This window comes from Micropterus salmoides, unplaced genomic scaffold (genome assembly GCF_014851395.1).
Source record: "Micropterus salmoides isolate LMB-PRFRI ecotype aquatic unplaced genomic scaffold, ASM1485139v1 Ms_hic_scaffold_6, whole genome shotgun sequence".
NCBI lineage: Eukaryota > Metazoa > Chordata > Actinopteri > Centrarchiformes > Centrarchidae > Micropterus > Micropterus salmoides.
In genome coordinates this window covers 36,618,261-36,641,904 of record NW_024044348.1, presented here as the reverse complement: position 1 = coordinate 36,641,904, position 23,644 = coordinate 36,618,261, and the positions used below count along the sequence as shown (strand labels likewise).

Here is a 23,644-nt window from a genome sequence, read left to right as displayed (position 1 = left end):
CATTCAATTTATTTGGGATATGCCTTGAATAGGTGTTTTGCATGAATTTTACAGGAATGTTAAGAGGTTAAGGAATCTATCCCAAGAGTCTGTTCAGACATAATTTACATATGCCATTTCTATGATCTCAGAGATCAGTGGTTGAACAAATGTGCAAAGCAAGACATTAGTGAATCAAGGCCCTGATAATGTCACCATGAAGAGTTGCTGTGTTATGCTGTGTTCACGTCATACACAAAGGAGTGGAAAGGTTTTCTTGCTCCAGGTAATGCAAGTTTGCCCACAACCAAGTTGGTGAACACCAGGTTGTTATTCTACTTTTAAATCAACTAAGTTAAGCAAATACAATCAGATTAGTTGAAAATATAATTTAGGCTTTTATTTTTCTTACCATAGTGAAATGGCTGCAGTGCCTGTTTTGACAAACTTCTGCAATTCAGCAAGCCAAGTGAGAAAAATCGGTGACCACAAAGCATTTCCATATGTCGTACTTAGTAATTATCACTAGGGGGCTGACATAAGCTGTTGCATCCCCAGAAAAGTCTCAGTGCAGCCTAAGAAAATGTTTCAATTTTTTTGTCTGGTTCTGTTTGACTATAAACAGTTTAGCAATAGGTTGTTAAAAGTCCATCACTACATCCATTGTACTACATGAGAATTTTAGGGGAATAATGCCTTTAATTAATGAGGCATTTACATGCTGTAAAAAACAGTCTGAAAATCAATCAGAATCGTTTCAGGTCAGCGAGTAGACTGGTTGAATCTAACTATGCTGAAGTAAACCAGAGGCTCTTAGCAGATATTTGTTAGGAGGCCCTCTTTGAGTTGAAACCCCAGTCAATCGATATGAGTTAAATAAGCAGGGTAAACAGGGTGTTTGAAACTTGCATTTCCTTTACTGTTATACAGTAAAGGATAATAAAATAAGTGAAAGCTGTCATCATAGCAAACCAGTAGTGATGACTCACAAGGTCGTTGTGTTTTCTTCTTACTGTCACTGTATCTCCCTGATCACATTCAATGAGTAACTCCCTCCTTGTAGCTGTATCTTAAGTCCTGCCCTTCACTGAGTGCCTGTGTGTGTTTGTGTGTGTAACTGATCTTGTCTCAGCTTCATATTCTGATGGAATCCTATTAACAAAAATATTTCACAAGAGAGATTATTTAAAAGTCAGGGGTTAACAAAATGTTATTATGATCATCATGTGGGCACTAAGGATATCTGTACAGTATTTCAAGGCAGTTCATCCAGTAGTTGTTGAGATATAGAAGTGGCTCAACCGTCCAACCAATATATCGACATCGCCAAGCTGCTAGCATGGCAAAAACCAACTTCTGACATTTCTTATCAGAAAATTGTGTTTCTGTCTTTGACGTTTCATCAACATTTCTATTGAGTAAATGTAGTTATCCTGTTGTTTTCCTTTTCATTAATGGTTTACCATCATCAACAAAGATGGGCATGTGGCATAAACCTGCTCTGACAAAAAATTCCTAGCATCCTTTGCATCAGCCAATAAGATGTATTGTGAGGCCTGCTCTAAAAATATGCCATTTGTTGACTTTTAAGCTAACTGGCATAAATTATTGTCAATAAGAACTATTGTTTGTTGTATATTACGTTAAGGATATAAATATTAAGATGTGAGGCAGCTACCTAGTGTGCCTATTGGTAGCAATGTGTCTGTGTTACTGTCCACGTGTGCAGGTGAAAGAAAGAACAGGAGAGAGAAGAAATGGGAACAGAAAAAGAAATCAAGAGAAAGTGAGATGGACAGGGCGCTTTCCCTGTGTGTCTTTGTGTAAGGAGTGTGTTGCTTGTACCCTGGCTTTATTTGTGTTATGCTGTGTGATTCCATTGTGTGGAGTAGATCCACTGAGCTTGTATTCCCACCCTCCCACCAGCCCCCTGCTTTAGATAAAGCTATCTGGATCTGCAGCACACCTTCCTCAAATGTATGCGAGCAGCTTACTGTTGTGGAGGCTCTCTCTGTGTTCCTGGAGGATTCTGACGGTTGCATTGTGCAGGCTACAATGAGGTTGTGGTATGTTGGCACATAGCACCATCTCCAAAACCACTATTAAGATGTTAATGTTCACTGGCATAGCTGGCTTCAGGCAGTGCAGACTTTCTACATCTCAGAAAGCTTACTTTCCATTGAAATTTTTACTTAGTCCAGACACTAGGGCAATCATGTTTAATTTATATGAGTATTTTTAGACACATTATACCTACTATAGGACATAAGTAGGGCTGCATGTAGTGATATTTATTATTGATTAGGCTAATAAAATCTAATAATTATCTTTATTAACCATTAAGCTATTGATTAAGCTAATGTGAAAGGCAGTTTCCGGCATTCTGCCCCAAAACCTTTCTCTCATGGGCAAGCTAATTTACCCTACTGCTAGCCAGCTAGCCTACTAGCTATACTAGTTCACCGGTTTACTTGCCAAACAACTGATGTTAGCCTACCAACCTGCTGGCCTGCTGACAACCCTACTCTGTATCTTCCCACACCATGCCTCGGCTCACCTCTTCAATCAGATGCAACAGCTGCCTTCACCTGAGTCAGATGATCACTGAGCTGGAGGGGCAAATTTCAACCTTAAGCAGCTCATTAACTTGATGGTTGCCTTGGCAACATCCAGGCTGGCTGAAAATGACATCACTCTCCCTTGGCTTGGCACTACCACCATCTGAGAGCTGGCCCAGCCTGGGGACTCAACCAAAAAATCTGCACTGCTCTACTCCCTCTCGCCCAGAGCCCTGGACTATTGCTCTGGGAAATAAACTAAACATCGCAGAAGGTGTACTTCTGGGGCCTGGACCACCATCCCATGAGGACAGTGGAAAGGCAATAGGTTCCATGCTCTGGAGCAGTGATGTACTGTACATGTACTGAACCCACCTGCACCTCCACCTGCTGGTTTTCCTAATGCCTCAGCTGCTCCTCCAGTGCCCATCCCTACTGCTACTGTCCCTGTCATACTGGCTGCTGCCAGTATATGCTTCTTCTTATATAAACTAATTTTTATGCAGATGATACCCAATGATCAGAATCAGAATAAGCTTTATTTGCCAGGTATGTGTATACAGACAATGAATTTGACTGATTATACATTGCTTACGATGTCCTTACTCATAACAAGTGTAAACAAAGAACACTGGGCAAGAATCAGACACAGACTACAGTATACAGTACACACATATACACACCATAAGCCAAAACAATTAATAACAAAACAATGCAGGATTACTTGTAGTTCCTAGTGTCTCTAAAAGTAGAATGGGAGCCAGAGCCTTCCGCTATCAAGGTCATTTCCAGTGGAATCAGGTCCCAATTTAGGTTTTGGGAGGCAGACATTATCTGCACCTCCAAATTGCTAAAGCTCAGAGTTAGGGATAGCTCAGGTGAGCCCTGAACCATCCCTCCATCTTCTGGATCCTTAGTGAATACTATAAGATCAATGGACTCCACCCCAACAACAATGGTGGACTACTAAATAAATACTACAAACTCATGTATAAATATATCTATAACATAGACTTGACTGCATATCTTTAACAGAAACCTGGTTAAATCATGGCAGATGCTGTTCTTATTACTACGAGAAGATGCTATAGTTTTGAGAATTCTACTAGGCATAATAAAAAAGGGGGTGGGATTGCATCTATATGAGCTGATGCCCTAAAGTGTAGGAATATCCATACTGGGGAATTTTGCTCCTTTTGAACATCATGCTGTACTGTTAAAATCCCAGTCCCCTGTGCTTGTTACAGGTAGGTAGGCAGGTTTATTGTCACAATATAACAAGTTATAGAGTGAAATTGTGTTTTGTAACTCCCTTCTGCTACATAGCAGACAATATACATTAATACAGAATCAATTATAAAAAAATGTCAATCAGAAATAAACTATAGTCTATGGTACAGTTCTGAGGATGAATTAGAGTTTAAGAGTCTGATAGCTTGGGGGGGGGGTTAAGGTTAGTCTGGTTGTGTAGCAGCAGAAACTACAATATCTCTTCCCAGAAGGCAGCAGGGTGAACAGGCTGTATAGAGCCTGTCCTGTCTATTTAAAGGAATTCACCGAAATGTTGTTTATTGTCAGTGCCAAATATGACAATGTAATGGGCATAGATGATTTTAATTTACATGTATATGGATGGCCACATGGATAATGTGGCCAACTCTAAGGCCGCTGAAATCCTAAATGTGTTGAGCCCTATGGATTGTATTCAACATGTTAAGGGGCCAACTCACAACCACAGTCATACATTTGATCTAATTATCACTCATTGTCTAAGGATTGATGCATCTTCTGTAATTGAATTGGCAATCTCAAACCACCACTGAATTTTTTTCCTCTGCATTATTATCATCATCTAACTCTATTACTGACTGGGTTGTTAGGAGTTGTTATCTTACGCTGAAGTTGCTTGAAATTTCATAAATCATATTAATAACATACCTCCACAGACCCTCAGCCACCTTCACTGGCTCCCAATCAAGTCCCGCATCAACTACAAAACCCTCCTTCTCACCTACAAATTCCTCCATGCCCTTGCCCCACAGTACCTCTCTTACCTCCACCACCCACATTCCCCACGCCTGAACCTCAGGTCCTCAGAAGCTGGCCAGCTCTCCATTCCCCACACTAGACTGCGCACCTTCGGAGACAGAACCTTCACTATTGCAGTTTCGACTCTTTGGAATGGCCTTCCGTTCAGATATCCAACACATTTCATCTATTCACCACAGCCTGGAAATTCTCGTAGTGTTGCTTACCCGGTTTTGTATCTGAAAATGTTGTTGTTGTGTCATGCACAGCCAATTCTGTAAAGTGTCCTTGGGTTTCATGAAAGGCGCTATATACATTTGAGTTATTATTATTATTATTTAAAAATTTTAAAAAATATATAAATGTTGGTGTCTGGAGGTCAGCATTTACTCATCATTTTACTTCACTGACTGTATCTAATGGGGTTGACTGCACTATGGTGAGGCACTGAGATATATACTAATGTAACTGTGCAATAATGTGAAAATGTGTGTGTGTACACATCCCTGTGGTGGTACCTATTGTCTCCTACATACTAGTTTTGAACCTTAATAAGCCCTTGCCTCTGTACTCTGGATGTGAAGACAGGGAGAGAGAAAATGGCTTTCTTACACTTCATTTTTTTTGCATATTTTCTTTGAGGCTAATGAGAGCCGTAAATGCAGTGCCAGACTTCAGGCTGCACTGTTAAAGGCTGACATTTTCACACACAGTGGCACCTTGTCACTGCAGATGAAGTCCGTATACCTGGCTGTTGAGAGGTTTGTGTGTGTGTATTGGTCTTTTGTGCGTGTATGTGTGAAGAAGAGAATTTGCTATACTGATCTGTAGAATATGTTGTTGCATGTGTGTAGTTGGCCATGTATGCATTTTTTCAGCATGGCATATTAAGTGGCAGAACGGAGCAGAAAAGGTTACAGAGTTCAGGAACACGCAGCACTGTCTCACTTTGCTAAATGATGTGTTCTCTATTTGTTTATGTAAGTTTATATTGTATTTCTTTCTCCAGAACCTACCTCTGTATTCTCATTCCCTTAATTGACCCTTCGCTAAGTCCCTCCCGCCTTAGTTACTGTTGCTAAGTCCGACAAATTGTCAGCGATGCCACTGTCTATTACTGCACTCCCCGGAGAAATATTGTCAAATTTGTTGGAAAAAGTGATCTCAGAAAGAAGCAGACAGTTTTTCAGTTGCATTATACATTTGAAGGTTGTATTCAGGCTGTCAAACTGACTCAAACGGACGTGAAAAATATTAAAGATAGAAGCTAAAGCCTACCGATCACACAGTACAAGTGAACCACCGCATCCCCCGACGATTGAGACAAAAGACAACGATATGAACGATCAACACCGTTCCTGTAAAGCTGGGTAGGCCCTTATTCATTATTACAATCATTAAAAAGCTGAACGGTAGGACTTTATAATGTTACATTCAGTAGGAAGTTAGCTAGCGTTAGCTAACTAAAATTACATTAGGAACATCCCACAGCTGACATTTTTCTGGATTCGGACCTCAGTTAGAGCGAGTCCTATACTGTGCTGTGATTGGCCAGCTGCGTATTCGGGGCGTGGCTTAGCAAAGAGTCAATTGTACCGAACATTAGCGGTGCAACAGATTACAACTGACGTTGGTTCCGTGGTTTTGAGTCAAGGATCGGATCATTTTCAGTTTAGCAAAACAAAGTTAGGGTTCAATTAATTTTAAAATGATGTAGCCGCCTCTCTCTATCTGTAGACTCGCTCAGTCTGATTGGTTACACATCACAAGTAAAAGCCTATCTACACTTGTGAGACGGTAGCTGCTTCAGTGAACAGCGGAGTGGTGTGACAAAAGGGAAGGCAGCAGATATTACTGAAGCGAGAATAAACATCACAATTGCGTGATCCGTTTCAATGACGACAAGCAGCACAGTGTCCCTGTTACACCACTGAAAATGCTGATGTCAAGGCTGACGAAAGCGACGACTTTTAAATCAGTCCCTCTCCCCTAAACCAATCACTGCGCTTCAGAGTTAAACATAGCATGCATCTGTCTTTTTTATCTTTTTACTGCAACTCTACATCGCAATGTCCGTATTTATTACTTTAAATTGTAACAACTGCAGTAGAACTGTTTCCCAAACTGTGATGTGGGGGGTCTGTACGGATCATGGATCAACTACAATCCGTTGCATCAATACTGAACATATATTTCTTCATATGTAGATCTTCAGACACAAAGTATCTCTCCTATATCTGTTACTCCTGATAGCTTTAACACTTCATTCCATCTGTTTTTCTATTTTATACTGCTGTGCAGCACATACTAAACACACTTCCTATTACACATTTCCTTTTACAGAGGTCCGGAGAGGGAAATTTATGAATAAATAAATACTTGAAAAGACTGGCTCATCTTGTCAGCATTGTTGTCATCTGCCATGAAGCCTAAACAAATATGTCTGCCAGGTTTCTTACCTAGTCACAAAATGGATGTCGGGGTAATTACAGAGCAAGAGATATGGAAGGGAAACTTTGTCTGTGTGCAAGTGTCTTGCAGTGTCTCTGCAAGAGAAAGGAGCTGAGTATGGAGCTCAGTTGCTCTCTGGTTGTTTGATTGCTCCACTGCCCCCTTACAATGATAAAACTACTTTTTGTCATTTGAATGCTGTGTCTGCCTTAGTCTAAGCCACTAGGACAACAGAAGAGGCTACTGGGAAAGCCCAACAATGATGGTGTCTGTTTGCATGTCTGAATATATGTGTGTCTGTGTGTGTGTGTGTGTGTGTGTGTGTGTGTGTGTGTGTGTGTGTGTATGTCTCCCACTCGGCCCTGCTGCTGCCACTCACTGTAAACTAGTCTGCAGCTCGTCACAGACAGACGTTGACACACTCCCAGTCTAATGTGCTCATTAGGGACTGCATAGCACACACATAATTGATAGCCATAACACACGATGCACACACACATTATTGCAAAAAACAGTTTCTTTTTTTTAATGCTGCAGTAGAAAACAAGGTTATATGAAGTCATATAATGGGGGTTCATTGTCAAGAACAACAACAACAGAAAACGAAAGAACGAAATCAAAAAGACTAACGGCACAGAATGCATTACAGTATCTGTGCTGTTTACATGCCGATATTTTACACATAAGGATTTTTTTTATATCTCTACACTGGCAGCTGTCAGTTACTTCAGCAAATTAACTGCCAAAAATGTAGCAGAACTTGTCACTCAAGAGGTTAGTGTAACCATGGTTACCTTTCATATCCCAAAAAGATAAAGCTGCAGTCTGGAATCATGGCAGAGTAATTAGACAGAACAAAAAAAATAGGACCAATTGAAAAGGCATTCAACAATATGAAACAACCAAGAGTGCTTATAAATAACAGTTTACATGTGAAATATCTTCATAAAGTAACATCTTTTTTGTACAACCTTTAATATCTTTTTAGTGTTCATACAGCGGCACATGTAGAGTAGTGTCTGGTAAAAAGACTCTTTAACCCTTTGAGCACGAGTTGGGAATAAAAAGATTCACCTGTTGTCATCCTTTTGCAACCTGTCTTTTTTCATATCCTTTGATTAAATAACACATTTATAAAACTATTGTGCAAAACAATTTTATTTATGTCTTCATATACTGTGCACCAGCAGATAGTCATAATCCTTTTAAATTAAAAATATAGAAATGATGCATAATTTAGACAGAAATTAGTTCATACGTTTTTATATACATATTTTACACAGACCTGAATTAATATAGGTCCCTGATCGATGAAAGTAAAAGACTTCAGATTTATTTTTTTATTTTTTACCACATAGCTACAGTGCTTGTGTCAAGTCCTGCAAGCATCTCTCCGACAAATATTAAGCCCGAGATGAAACCTTGCAGTGAACTGAGAAAATGTTTTCATGTCAAGGATTAGACTCAACATACTGTATGTCTTGGAGACACAATGCATACATTGTCCATCTAATTCTCACAATAGCTTCAGCAATTCTCAAATCAATGACGTTTAGATCTTAGGTGTAGAAGTGCTTCGGCGTACTCAGAGGGTTAAATTGTAAATGCTGACTCCAGCACAAAAGAGATCAGGAGATTGAAAAAAAGAAGAAAAAAAAATCACAGAAAGTGCACCAGATTTAGTTATAAAATGATTAACTAAACTGTTTCATTTATGCATGCAGCTTATCACACCCCAGTGATGCCAAAATATAACGGACCTTAATTCCATTTACACAAATTTCAAAATACACACCACTTCATTTTAGAATCTCTTTTTTAAACCTTCATACTGTATTTTCTCAATGACAACAGCTCCCATCTGCACATTTTGAAAAAAGTCACTCTTTTCCTGTCAAGGGAGATCGCTAAAATCGAGTGTCTTGGGCTGGAGTGAGTTTACCTCACACAGAAACAAAATTTTAAAGAAACAACTGCTACAACACAAAATATAAAATCATGTGCCAAAACTCAAAGCAGTAGTTGTATGGCATCTTTGTGCAGTTCGGTCACATTAATAATCCTTTCTTTTCTTTGAAAGAAATGTCTGTGAAATGCTTAAGAGAGACAGAACAAGAAAGAGTGAGCTATTACAAAAGAATGCAGCATTGTCCCCAGCCAGTGCTACTGTTTCTCCAGCTCACACACATACAGGAGATGGTCCTCAGGGGACTTCCCATGAGTCTTGCTCAGGTGAAGCTTGACCGCATGTTTGCTCGCAAAAGTCCGGTTGCAGAGCTTGCACTTGTACATGACCCCATTGTCATCGTCATTGTCAGGGGAGGGTGACGGGGATTCAGTTGAGGGCAGAGAGGTGGTTAAGGATGAGGGCAGGGAGATGGGTAAGGAAGAGGTTAGGGATGTGGGAAGGGAGGAGGGTAGAGGGTGGCTGGATGGGTGAAGATTAGAGAGCAGTTTTTCAGATAGTCCTTTGGTGTGGCGTTGTTGATGATGTTGCTGTGAAATCTGGCTGAGCAGCTGCTCCCCAGAAAGCTTAGCCAGATCTCGCAGACGGAAGCCCAAATGGGATTCCAGATGGCTGACGTAGGTGGATGGTGAACGTATCTGAGAGGCGCAGTCACTACAGAAGAACACTGGGTGACCTGAATCCAAGTTTTTCAAGAACTTGGTGCCACCGGTTCTCCTCAGCTGGTACTTGACATTAGCCAACCAGTGGGATATTGTAGTCATTGAGAGGCCAGTGAAACGGGAGACATGCATTCTCTCCTGCGGGCTCAAGTCTGACATCATGTACTTGCCATCACTTGTTTGTCTCAGACTGGAAGCAAACTGGGCTTGTAGGATGAGGAGGTGTTGAGGGTTCCAGTTGGACTGGCGGCCTTTACGTTTCTGGGCTGGTGAAACATCTTCTGTCTCCTCTTGTGTGACACCTTCGATGTCAGAGCGCTCGGACAGGCTGGTAGGTGTGGAGGACTTAGAGAGAGCCTGACTCTCTGTCAGATTCCTCAACATGTCAGAGATGTCTGACAGTGCATTTTCTCTCAAAGGGGAAGTGGACATAAAGGAAGCTACCGCAGCTGAGGCTTTGGTCATAGTGACAGTAGAGGAGGGGGAAATTGAGGACGGAGTGGAGGTGGTAGAAGAGAGAGCAGTTGAACCCAGAGAACCACCACTGCTGTTTTTGTCAGCATTTTTGCCTTTGGTGAGATCCATTGGTTGGTCGTTGTTTAGATGTTGCTGGTAAAAGTAACGGTCTAAGTGGTCATTACTGGGCTTTTTGGACTGTGCTGGTGGGGTGGAAGCAGCCACCGCTGCTTTCTCTGCCAGGCTGTTGCTCATCTTGAACAGCATGCTCATTGGGTCAAGAGAGGGCAGGGCCGGCTTAGCGGCCTTGCCCAGGTGGACGTTCATTACTGACTGCAGTGCACTGAGAGGGTTGACGAATGGCTGTTCTGGAGGTGGATGGTCTGTGATAATAGCTGTACTGCCACACAGGGAGGCAGGCAGGGGGGATGTCACAGCAGTTGACTCCGCTCCATTCTCCACAGACTCGTTTAAGGAAATATCACCATTTGAATCTCTGTGATTGGATCCACTTCCATCAACTACTACTTTTTCCACTCCACTTGTATTCTCGGGAGATTTGCAGCCTCCTGCTCTATTTTCTTTGGGGGACTCTCCTTGGGCTGAGTCCCCTGTCTCACTGTTGCAGGGTGAGGGAGTTGTACGTCTTAGAGGAGATCCCCTAACAACACCACTGGGATCTCTCATTTTCTCTTCTACCTTGGCCACTTTCTCTGTCACCTTCTTGACAAGTTCCTCCATCGCATGGAAGTTGTTTTTGGGCAGTGGGGAGGTCTGGCGACTGGAAGGGGAGATCAGAGGCTGGCTCTTACCAGTGGGGGAGAGAATCTCTCCTCCAGAGAACATGTATTTAAGGGGAGAGTTCTTCCCAGAGTTGCCTAGAGAGAGTTTCATTATGTTTGGGAGCTGGTAGGCAGCATGGATACTAGGATATCCACCCCAGCTTGGAGCTCCATTCTGGGCTTTGTTGATGGCAGAGGTCACTGTGTTCTCCAACGACTTGAGGATGTCAAGACCCCCCTTTGGACTTTCATCCAGATCCTCCTCAGTCAGATAAGTGTATTTTGAAGAGATATCAAACTTCTCTTCTGCATCCTCCTCACCTCCTGCCTTCTTCTCCTTGTTGAGATTGTTACCATTGCTGATGATGAACTCTTTAGTGCATTCCTCCTCCTTCTCCTCCTTTTTAATATCCACAGCCATGGCAATGGGGGAGATGCTGGTTGGAGGAGGTACTGGAGCAGGTGGAGGGGAGAAGGTTGTGGCAGCCAAGGGAACGGACTGGACCTTTTCTTCAGCTGTAGAATTGGATGTGGGGACTGGGGTGGGTGGCTCTATAATGGGTTTGCCTTTCTTAATAGCAGAGTTGGTGACTTTAATAAAGTGTCCTGTCACCATCATGTGAGCAGTTAGCTCTTGCAATGTGTCATGAGAGCTGCCACATTCCATGCATTTGAGGATCTGTGACTTCCTGGATTCAAACTGCCAGGCATAGCTTGCACCATTCTGGTGTCCATAGCGGTTGTTAGGTGTGATGTAAGGGTTGGTGACCTTCTGGAGAATGTCATTTGAGTCATTGAGGGAGATGGGCTTAGGTGTGGTTCCTCCATTAGAGTCAGGTGAGCTAGGGATCTCTAGGTCTATAGGGGCTCTCTTTCGAGCCGAAGAGATAATCTTAGCTGCCACTGGTGTAACAGGCTCCTTCAGAGGCACTTTCTGGTAGTGTTTTGTCTTGATCATATGGACACTTAAATCCTGAAGGGATTCAAAGGAGTGCCCACAGTACATGCACTTCAGAACTTTCTGTGCATCCTCTTTCCCTTCCATCTCTAGCAAGGAACGCTTTCGGGGTTTTGACCACCGTTTAGCACCCTCACTATCTGTCTCATGGTTATCATCGCGGTAGTGGCCTGTCTCGTTCATGTGCACCGTGAGCTCCACTAGTGTGTCATAGGCTGCACTGCAGTCCTTACAGCGGAACTTGCTGGCACCAGTGAATATGGAGCCATATAACTTGGAGCTTTGCCGGTACAGCTGGACTGTACTAAAGAGGTTGGGTTCTGTAGATGCAGTGGATACAGCCACTGTGGGGTTTTGAACCAGGCCAAGTCTGTGTTGGTGATTCTGTGAAGCCTGTTGGAGGGTTTTAGCCATAGCTGTCTGGTGCCAGTCATAGCCTCCACTTCCACAGCTACTGCTACTGCTGCTACTACTACTGCTGCTGTGGCTGCGAGGGGGTTTTTCTGCAGGGGGCTGGCTCAAGTTCAGATTTAGCGTGGACCAATAGGAGTTGGTCAGGAAAGATGTGTAAATGGCCTTCATCTTCTCCAGGCTGTCAGCCACAGACCCTGTTGTGGCTAAAATGGCCTCATCTGCACTTACTGGAGCAGCAGCATTGGCAGCGGCCATCATGGCAGAAGAGGAAGACAGGGACAGGGCATTTGAGGGGTCTTTAGAGAGGAGGACATCATCCTCATTTTTAAGTGAGGAGCTCTCAAAATCAGACATCCTGTCACTGGATTCACTCAGGTGAGACTCACTGTCCAGCTCCTGACCAGAAAAGTCAGCAGCATTTGGGGAGTCATGGAAGCCAGTGGATCCTGGCCTGTCCTTGAGAAGGAAGTCCTTGTCCTGTAATAGGAACTTGGCGACAGGCTCCTCGCCTTCCTGAGCTGAGTCGTCTCCATCCAGGTCTTCATCCAACAGTGCTGCTTCCTTCTCATCTTCAGGGACGTATGCTGCTCAGGCAGAGAGAAGAAAAACAAAGAGAAAGAGAGATTTGTTAGAATCAAACTGTTTAATGATGGAGATTCTCAACTCTATGTTCCTGTTTTTGAGACTGATAAAAATGCAAGACACCGGCATTTACACTTTCTCCACTGGAAACAGAGCAATCATCCAATGACATTCACAGACAAAGTATTTCCTATCATAACTATTGCAGTAATTATGTTGTAACTTCCCCCTTTTACATTGACATTGTTTTCAAATTGGAATCAAGTCGCCACCTCCTCCCATTCCCTCTCCACCCCCAGGTCTTTGTTCTGTACTGCAGAAAATCAGAGCCAGAGAGAGAGATGGAGGATGGAAAGAGAAAGATGGAGGGAGGGAGAGGGGAAAAATGTCTCTTCAAACAGAACTTGCCACCTTATTCTTCTCAAGGGGCAACAGCTTGAAATTAAAACTAAATTTGAAATTAATGAAGCACATTCTGGCGGTGGCATTTGTTTCTGAAGTAATAAATTACTTGTATCAACCTCGGAGACAGCGGTTCCTGTCTGTCAATTAATATGTCTCACGCTTCTTCTGCAGACTCTAATGCATTCCCTAACAGACACACTCGCCATTTAAATTAAGCATGCATTTTCACTCATTACACTGCTCAGCCCTCGCCTCCTCGTAAATAAAAATGAATGTATGTACGTTTGCCTGCAACAAATCTCTCCCTGCAAAACCCATTTGCTTCAATTACCAAAGATTAGAAAAAGTTTAGAGTTATTATTTACAGTTTAGCTTCGGGGAGTGGGCTTGAGGCTTTCAATTTATATTCAAATCCCTGTAGTTTAAGTATAATACAATGGAAATCATACGGAGAAATATGTATCAAGACAAATCACAGTCTCGCCTCTTTGTACATCTATGAATGTTTTCTTTTGTTAATAAGTCTATGAAAAGGATAAAACAACATCAGATGAGAAACGCTGCATGCCCACACTTTGTGATTAAGGCTGAATTTCTGAATAGCAATTCAAGCACTCACAGGCGCATGCATACACAAACCTCTTGTTTTAGCAACTGCACTGGCAAAGAAGATGAGCATGTGTGTGAACATGGCTTTGTGCCTAGCATTCCGTTCTGTGCAGGCCATCACTCATCTAAGCTGGTATGTAAACAGAGTAAACCGGTCAGTGGGATGGGTGTGGCACGGAAGCACATACTCAATCGCAATCTACCACTTCCAAAGACACAAAGGTATGAGAAAAAACATTAAATTGTGTTACGTCCATGACGACAATGCACATAATAATTCTTTAGACAAAGAGGGAAAAATCTGAGCAGGTAACTAGGTTGAAAACAAAACTCCATGTCTTTCAAATACGGGTTTCCACAAGTAATACCTACAAAACCTGCTAGCCATATCATGCAACACACTTCAGTTGCTGACTTCCATCTCTGAGCACAAGTTGTTTGTGTGTGTGTGTGTGTGTGTATGTGTGCGGAGAGTGGAGTCTGTCATTGCCAGGCCACTGGTTGCCATCGGCGATGATATGACACCGCCGTGGGACAAACATATGCACTGAGACACAGATATCCCAGAGCCCATCACACGTCATGCTCACACACACACACACACACACACACACACACACACACACCGCAGTTGTACTGTAACTGCTGTAGTCTAACAACTCTTTGCCTTCAGGCAATCTCAGGAGCTTCTCTGTTGAACATGCAGTCTGCTCTAGCGTTGAGTCTAACAAAAAGGATCCATTTGAAACATTTCAAACACGAATCTTATGTTAGATGCTGTTATGTGCAATTTAAAAAACAGCAGAGTCACATGACCCCTATCCACATTGCGTGAGTTACTGTCTGTCTTTTATTTTATTGAACTACAATCATTTTAGAACCTTGATGATCCATTTCAGCTGCATGCTTTAACATTTATGGATAAAAACACACACACAAAACACCCACAAACATACATACACTCAGCCTACACAGCTTCCCCATCTCGCCTTGTCTCTCTGTCTTGCTCTCTCCCCCACTCTGTCTCGGAGACACATCCACCCGCCCGCACATACATGCAGCCGAGCAGACCCACATGTACATGCCATCTGTTCTGAATCAGCCAAAACGACAGCTGTTTAAGAGAACAATGCTCTGGCTGAGGAAACAGCCGCCCTGCGCTCTCATCAAGGCCAAACATCAATGTGAAATCTCCTTTAAAACACAACTTACACACTTCAAATTAGCTGCCTTTCTGTGATAAGAACACGTTGTGTATGTGTGTATGTGTGTGTGTGTGTGTGTGCCCATCTGTGTACCTGAAAGTGTGTGATATCTATAGAGACCCATGCAGAGGATCAGGGAGAAAATAGTGTTTTCGTGTGTAGGCTACATCCACCAACATGGAGCATAAATTGCACGAACGATTTCTGGACTTGTACGACGCAGAGGATGTTGAAATAGAGAAACATTTTCACATTAAATAGTCTTATATTACAGTGATACAATTGCATGTATTGAATAGGCTGCAATGACAGTTGCGGTTCAGCTACAGCTGCCTTCCATTGTTTTGTGGCATCATAAAATAAATACCCCATTGATTGCAATTTCAATAGTCTCAGTATCCATTTAAATAAAAATATCAACCTTGGTATAATATATTGTTGTGTGAAAATGGGGCCTGTTTCAATTAATTTTGAACTTAGTATCCTTCAGCATGTCACCATCTACTGAAAGCTTGCTGACAATTTCATAAGGTAAGTTCTGTGTTTTGTAATGTACACTAGTGGTTCCTTTTTTGCCTAAAATCCCTGCTGGGTGAGCTCAAGCACCCCATAGTCATGACTAGCCAAAACTAAATGTGTTCCAAATGAATTGATTTTAACATTATTAATGAAATAAAATGGATATTATTACATACATTTTTCACAGACAAGACACAATGATGTTGGCTTTGTCTCTTGTTTTAGTCGGTTCAGTTCTACCACTAAGATAGACGATCGAAACATCAGCTAATTATTTGACCTCTCTTGTGAACTAGTTTTCACAAATTCCTCATCAACATGGGGCAGTCATAACTAGCAATTTATTGGTCATTGTCATAATACTAAAAATCAATCTCTTTTTTGTAGATTTTTTGGTAACAAATCACAATAAAATTATTTCTCAAAGTAGTAACTCCACATCGGTAGTCCCTAGTTATCAGTTGCCTTATTAGTTTTGCCCTTATAAAAACTCAATGTAATATTCTTAAATGGTTCAAGAGAGTGGCTGTGTGGCTGTTCATTATCCCACTCTCCATTCTCATCCATTCAACATGGTTTCACACATTTTTCGAGTGAGGAGTGCAAGAAGGGGAAGGGGCCTCTCTATACCTTATCTATTATTGTATTTGTTGTTGTAGCTAATGCAGTCAAATAAACACAGCAACACACTTATAGTGCGAAGAGAAGGAGGACAAAGGAGACATGAATACATCTGGGAGAAGAGAGGAGAAGAGGATGAGGAGGAAGAAGGAGGCCTTGGAAGGAAGTCAAGACCTGGGCCACACACACACACACACACACACACACACAAACATGAACATGCTGAGATGATCCCCACGGCCACTGGCTTAAGTCCAGGCTGCGAGGTTCACAACACTATGACCCGGGATACTGAGATACACACAAAACTGCTGGTGTAGAAGAAGTCTGAGCCAAACACACCAGGTATGCAGGTGCTCTTTTAATTAGTAGAGAGAGAGAGAGAGAGAGATCCAGATGAATTGTCAGCAGGGTGGAAGAGGTGGTTTGATCTCACTTTTAGAAGATCAGGCAAGGAGAGGTTGCCAAATTTGAAACCAAGGCAAGAAAGCAAACATCACAGTTGTTTCCAGAAGAGCTAGAAGTGATCGAAAATCATTCTTCAAATCTGGACAAAATTACAAATCCCTGCTTTGGTAAATAATTCTAATGATAAATGGTCAAATGAAAGTAAATGGAAATCTTTGATTTGCGGTTATGTCCCAATATTTTGAAAGGTCATAAAGCTGTAATTCTGGACTACAGATCTGTATTCCTGTCTCTGTGTAAAGTGAGGAAATACATATGCTCTCTGCAGATGTTATGATGTTCGGAAACAGTTTATCATGCTTATATAACCACTTAATAGCCCTATCAGACACACAGGCACATCAGCGTTGTCTGTTTACACTTCTGCTTGGACCGTGCAGTTTCAAAGTGTGTGTGTGTGTGTTTATGTGTGTGTGATACAGAGAGAAACAGACCGTCCACATCAGTCTCATGTTGGGCAACATTTTTGTTGAGACTGCTGAAGACAGCCAAAGACATGTCTGTAAGCCTGAGATGAAAGCAATTCCCATCACAATATTCTCCCATGCACCCAATGCGTGTATGTGTGTGTTTCGTATTTGTGGGTTACATGCATCCGCCCCCCTTCCATTTCCCACTTGATGAGATCTTATAATCTCCACCATCACCTCCATCCCTCCCTCTTTTCCATCCCTCCCCAATCACCAGTGCAACCCACGTTAATGAAGTTAATTGAATCTGAGATCGATAATGCTTAATTATTGTAATTTGACATGTACAGACAAATTGGTGGGATGGCTTCTGTGTGTGTGTGTGTGTGTGTGTGTGTGTGTGTGTGTATGTGTGCAGTGAGGGTGGTTAAAGGGGCATGGCTGTCTGCAGTGACTGCCTTAGGATTGGCGAGGCGTGCGATCGATCCCAAGAGGTATTCGATCGACGCCTGACAAATGGAGCTGTTCCTTCAACCAGCTACATGACTTTCCAGACTTGTAACATATTTACAGTATCATTGGAATATGACACACTAATTGCTTCTCCACTGGCGCGTGTCACTGGCATGAGTCATGCACAAATCACCACAATAGTCCTGTAGGAAACTAGTATGTGGCTGTGGTAATCAAGAAACATTACAGTTACTCTATAACTTTTGTGTTTTGTTTTTGTCTCCTAAATATTTTAATAGTCTTAAAATATTACTTGAGGAACTTGAAATGCACTTTCCAGAGTTCTTAGAATCATATGGAGAATTCTACTTTGTTTTTGTATGAGGTCACTTCGGTGTATATATGACAGTATTGTATTAATCATGCAAGATGTATAGGCCATAATTGGGCATTAAGTACATTTTGATAGTATAAAGTATAAATTGTAGTTTTGCAGTGTGAAATCACACATCATTGTAATTCAAATAAAATTATTTCTCCAGTATTCTATGTCACAGAGTATGTAATTTTATGTTACAATAAATAATGTATATCTTGACATGTTACATTTTTTGGAAAATCTATGAAGACACCGTTCATAGATAAAATACCAGACCAGAGAAGTCCGTTTTAGTTCAGCAGACAAGGTACTTCACCACATAATGCAAAAATCATATAGAAATCCAAAACTGCCATCAAACATTCTCCCTCATTAACTTTAAGTATTGTCCACAATATAAACAGCATGGAATCATTTTATATTATCTCTTGTATATATCATCATATGCTAGACATGTACCGATGCACACTTTATCATAAGTTATCATAGGTTATTGTGACAATAGTGTTCTATGCAATAGTGAGTTTGTACCCTGTAATGTACAAAACATTTAGGTTGCGTTACTTGGGGAAAGCCTCTGAGATAAAGAAAAAAAAAATGTAAACAACAATTTGTAATAATAAAATATGTTTACTAAAGTCACGTTGATTCACATGTGATGCTTATTGAAGTTTGTCTTTTGGCCGTGCACTGTCTATGGATTCACAGAACACTCAGTAGTTTTTGTTTTAGATGTTGTAGCTGTAGTTTTTATGTTTGAGCAATAAAATAATATGCGCACATAAAAATTTAAGCAAAGTGATGCATCTTCTCAAAGAGTCTAAATAGTATTTTTGCTATCTATTATTTTGTATCTAGATTGTGTTTGCTGTATCCCTCTATAACCCCCCCCCCCCCCCTTATCTGTATGCACTGCATTTGAATTATTTTTTTGTGCAACTAGCTACATTCTGATAATCGGTAATGAACAATACAATAGTCCAAATATGCTAAACGCCTTTCAAAAAAAGCTGAGATAATATTAGCGTATACAGCACATAGTGGCTGTGGTGTTAGCAAGAGAGAGAGAGGGAGGATGAGAGAGGGGAGATTAGATTTGGAGTGGCAACAGTTAGTGTGTCTGTCTGTGGCTGCAGCAGTGTCGCAACACACTGTAATACTGCGATTATTCAGAAACACAGAGATACTGTTGTCGCATGCTTGTGTGTGTCTGTACATGTTTGTGTGTGTGTGTGAGCAGTGTTAGCCTGGCTAATCATCTCCCCATGCCACTCAGCTGGGGAGCTGCTGACAGTGTATTTACATGCTGCTGTTACAGCGGCAAAAACAAGAATGTATGCCTGGGCTAGAGAGCTACTGACACGCTCACTGATGTGTGTGTCTATGTGTGTGTGTGTGTGTGTGTGTGTCGTATCTATCGATGTGGAGTATTTATTTAGTAAAACAGATACAGTTTTTGTACAAATCAAAGGCAGCACTATTTAAAATTTGTTTGTCTAATGGACAAAGTCAACCTAACACCAAAACCCTGACTTTTAACTGTGATGAAGTATTTACAGTGTGTGTGTGTGTGTGTGTCTGTGTGTGTAGGGTGGAGGTATAGTCTAATAGCAGCCATATTCGGTTATATATAAATAAATAAAAATTGTAAGAAGTGTAAAAACTGTGTGCCAAGTAATTATCCAATACATATTTCCAGCTATGTTTAACACTTGGCACCCTAAACACATGAAAGAGAGGGGAATATTTTATACCCTTACACACACACACACACACACACACACACACACACACACACACACTCTGTGTGTCATCAGTAGCGCTGAATCTCTAAGTGACCTGACTCACTGTAAAGCTGCTAGTTGTGGAGGAGTCACAAAGGAATAAGTGAAATGATTGCTGTGTAATTAATTTATATATACATATTTAATCATGACAGTGTTGGTCAAATAGATTTTAAAAATATATAAATAAATCAAAAATAAAGATATTTCTTAGTTATTTATTAACTGAACAAAATGAACAGTACAATAATGTAGACCAAAACACATTTCAAATAGCACTCTGATAGTCTCCCAACCACCAGGGAATCAATGATAAATGTAATTTTAAAGGGCCCCACATGTTATGGGCCTACTGTTCAGCTTAAGTAAAAAGGACACGGATTGACTTGAGTAATAGCAGACAACTAGCATTAATTTGCCCTTTTGTATCATATTTCGCAAAACCAACTCCCAATTGATTTAAGATTGCAAATAATTTAGACTTTAGATTGTCTAAATGTTTTCAATTCAGATTTATTCTTTATTGTCCTCGATGGAGAAAATTTGTTTTCACCGACGGTACCAAGAGCATCCATCTGCACGGACTTTGTACACATATCTACACATATGACACAGGAGTAGCAGCTCCAACAAAATATCATGAATTTGTTTGTAAATTTAACACTCTTATAGTGCAGGATACAAAACGTTTCCCAAGGCGTGCTGAGGGGTAAAGCATGAGTTGAGAGCGCGACTGGGATTTTGTATTATGGTATTTGCTCTGCGAGCGGTGGCAGTGTCAATGAGGGCTGGCAAGCTGGGAGTGAGACCAATTATTTTAGAGGAAATGATATGGATAATGAGTACAGGAGGATGGGTTCACTGATACTACGTTACAGGAGAAGACGAAAAGCAAAGAGTCTTTGTTGGCAGCGTCTGTGGATGTCTGTGATATGGTGATCAAAACTCAGTTTATTGTCCAAGATGATGCCAAGGTAACTGAAGCTGTCAACAATTTCTACTGGCTGGTCGTTGATGGAGATGGGGCAGTGAATGGTGAAGGGTTTTCGGCGTGTGTCAATTTTAACGTTTTCTTCCTGTTGCGGCGTGTTTAAGCACAAAACTGGCTTGACTTTTACAATGACTACTGTTGTGTGTATCCCCATTCATTACAAAGTGTGTAGTAACAGTCTTCAGTTGGAAAGAAATCAAATCTATGTGATGTGATGTGTGGTGTCTGTGTTCTCATTACCTACAAGGGCAAATTAAATGAAGAGTGTGTGTGTTTTTGTTAGTGTGCGTGTGTGTGTGTGTGTGTGTGTGAGCGGGAGCACAACAATATCTTGCTAACAGTATGGAAAGATTATCAGTAATTGATCCTCTGCATGTCCTTTGTTATTCAGATAGCTTGCACTAGGAGTAGTCACACTCTCAAAGCCCACAGGGCAACCTAGGGTCATGAGCACTTGTCCCAGGGGATGTGTGCGTGTGCAGAAAGAAAAACCAGTGGGATGTGCAGAGTTAGCCAAGCAGGGCCGAGCAGGATCCATCATTTCCACCATCTCCCATTTGTTTCTCCTTTCAGAACTCCCTCCGTCCTTACCTCCCACCCGCCCTGTACTCTTTCTTACTGCCATTTTCTGCCCCTTTCATACTTCTTTGTGTCTATCCCACTGCCTTCCTCTGCATCCATCATCTCCAGTCTGCCTCAAACACACAGCCTTGCTCACAGTTATTTTGTTTTTCTTTACTTTTCCTTTAAGTTTGTCACGCTAAAATAATACATTTGAGACACACACAGACATTGCAAAGTAAAATGCAGCTGTGTGCCAAGACTAATTATGCAATAATATCCATGCTTTTACACTTTTTGCGCGGGATTTGCTAAAACAGAGAGTAGAAATGTCCCCCTCCCCCCCACACACACACACATTCGAAAAACACACATATACTGTCACACACTTTGCAGTGCAGTCTGGGTAGTTGCTGGGTATCTATTACCTGCCAGTCTGCTCTGATCTCTTTGGACAGCTCTGATCAAAAGATGTCATCCGACCTACTCGACTGGGCTCGCTAGAGAAGTTAGCAAGGGGGAACGTTTGTGTATGTGTGTGTGCATGTGTGTGTGTTTCGGAGTAAATCACACAGTGGTCTGGGTGTAAATAAAATGACAGGATCACTTTAAGGTCCTGTCAAGTAGGCAGGGGGAGATTATGATAACGCCCGCTCTGTTCCAACGCAAACGGACACACTGGCTGGAGCATAATATACACGATATAGCTCTTTTGCTGTTTTTTTGTTTATCGCTGGTACAGGCCTGAGGTGTATCTGCTGAGAACTGATTGAAAGCAAACATCACTCAAAGACAGAACCTTTAAATCTGTACAAAACAAAAAGGGTGCATGTGTGCCAACTCATCATCCACACACATTGATTCATACTTGGAGAGACACACACCCTCACTAAAAACATCCTGCAAAATTGAAATCTAAAAATGAAATGCATCTCCTCCATGAAAGAATAAAGAGAATTGCCAAAAATGAATTTGTAAAAACAAAACAAAAAACACATGCAAAAGAGCAGTGGCGAAGCTCGGTCTAAGTAATAAAAGGTGTAAAATGTGAGGGGTTTTAGAGGAAAGAAAAACGGCTGGCAATAAAACTGGAAAACAGCACTGCTCCAAGGCAATTTAGACTGCAAAACACAAACCATTAAGTTTGTGCATTATCTTTTAATTTAATCTTGAATGATTTATAATCCATCACGCAAGGCTTCAACCATATCCAATTATTCTCTGCTGCTTGATTGACAACAAAGGTGATTTATTAAGCTAATAAAAACTGATGTGCTCTCCACTTGCTCTGAAAATAACCAGCCGGACCAAGAGCTTAAAGACACACTCGCCCACAAGCACACCTCCAAACACACACCTCTTCCCTAAGAGGTAAGAGATCAATACTTAGTGTGTGTATGCATGTTTATTTTGAAGTGTGTTTTTGTGTGCGAGGTTAACGCGTGTGTGGGAACCCTTTGAAGAATCTAAGTGATTGCTCAGAGTATCTCTTTACTTAAAAGAGAAATCAGTCTCCGTCTGTCCCTGCCGCTCCCTTGCTGTGCTATAAACGTCGGAAATCAAAATGTCAGGCGTAGTGACGAACAGTGGTTTTTCCCTATGCAAGGCCGAGTGATTATATTAGGCTTTAATTCCTCCATCCACAGCATATATGTCATCTTAGTCTCCACTTTATCTGCTAATGTTCCGCTCAATCACTTGATATTAATGGAAAACAGAGATCCAGGGGGCCCTATAACTGTGGCGAGTATGTGTGCATGTGTGTGTGTGTGTGTGCGGGTCTTTGCTGATGAGCAGTGGGATAGGGTGGAGTGGAACGGGTTAATGGTGTAAAGTTCACATGCATATCAATGTAGGACAGTACAATTAAGAAATATTAGCATGTTTACTGCACCAAGCCATGTATGTTGTTCATTTAATGAGGCTTAGAGGCACAGTCACACATGTTTTAATGTGGCCGCGTGAGCAATTTTCACTTTTTTTCCCAGCCAAAAATTCAGGTATCGTTGTCATTCACGGTGACATGTTTGAAAATGTAGACTTTGTGAAGTTGGGTTTTAGGGTTGTAATTCTATACTCACTGGAAACATATGTTCATAGAAGCAGAGGAGGATGAGAATAAAGTGAGGAAAGTTTGCATATCCTTAATTGTAACTAGGGTTAAGACAACGTTAGGATTAGGGCTAGGCACAGCTATATGCACGGGCTGGACTTATAAGTAGGAGTTAAGATGTTAAGGTATTAATATAGTTGGTGGATATACTCAGAGGTGTAATGTATACGTTGTGCGCAAAAAATAGAATATTAGTTCTTTCTGTGTGCACGTCACCAAAAATGATTTCAAAAGCCAATATGTAAAACTTTATGATGACCAATAGAGACAGAGAGGTCTCTACTGATGCC

At 41.4% G+C, this 23,644-nt stretch overlaps 1 protein-coding gene across 1 annotated transcript in view; it reads right to left on the bottom strand.

Moving 5' to 3' along the window:
* Positions 1 to 7,515: 7,515 nt before the first annotated feature.
* Positions 7,516 to 23,644, bottom strand: part of tshz3b (teashirt zinc finger homeobox 3b) — a 36,108-nt gene continuing 19,979 nt past the window's right edge. The window contains exon 2 of the mRNA XM_038701142.1: positions 7,516 to 12,838. Coding sequence (XP_038557070.1) covers positions 9,180 to 12,838 — 3,659 coding nt within the window. The 3' untranslated portion in view covers positions 7,516 to 9,179. The remainder of the gene's footprint in view (positions 12,839 to 23,644) is intronic.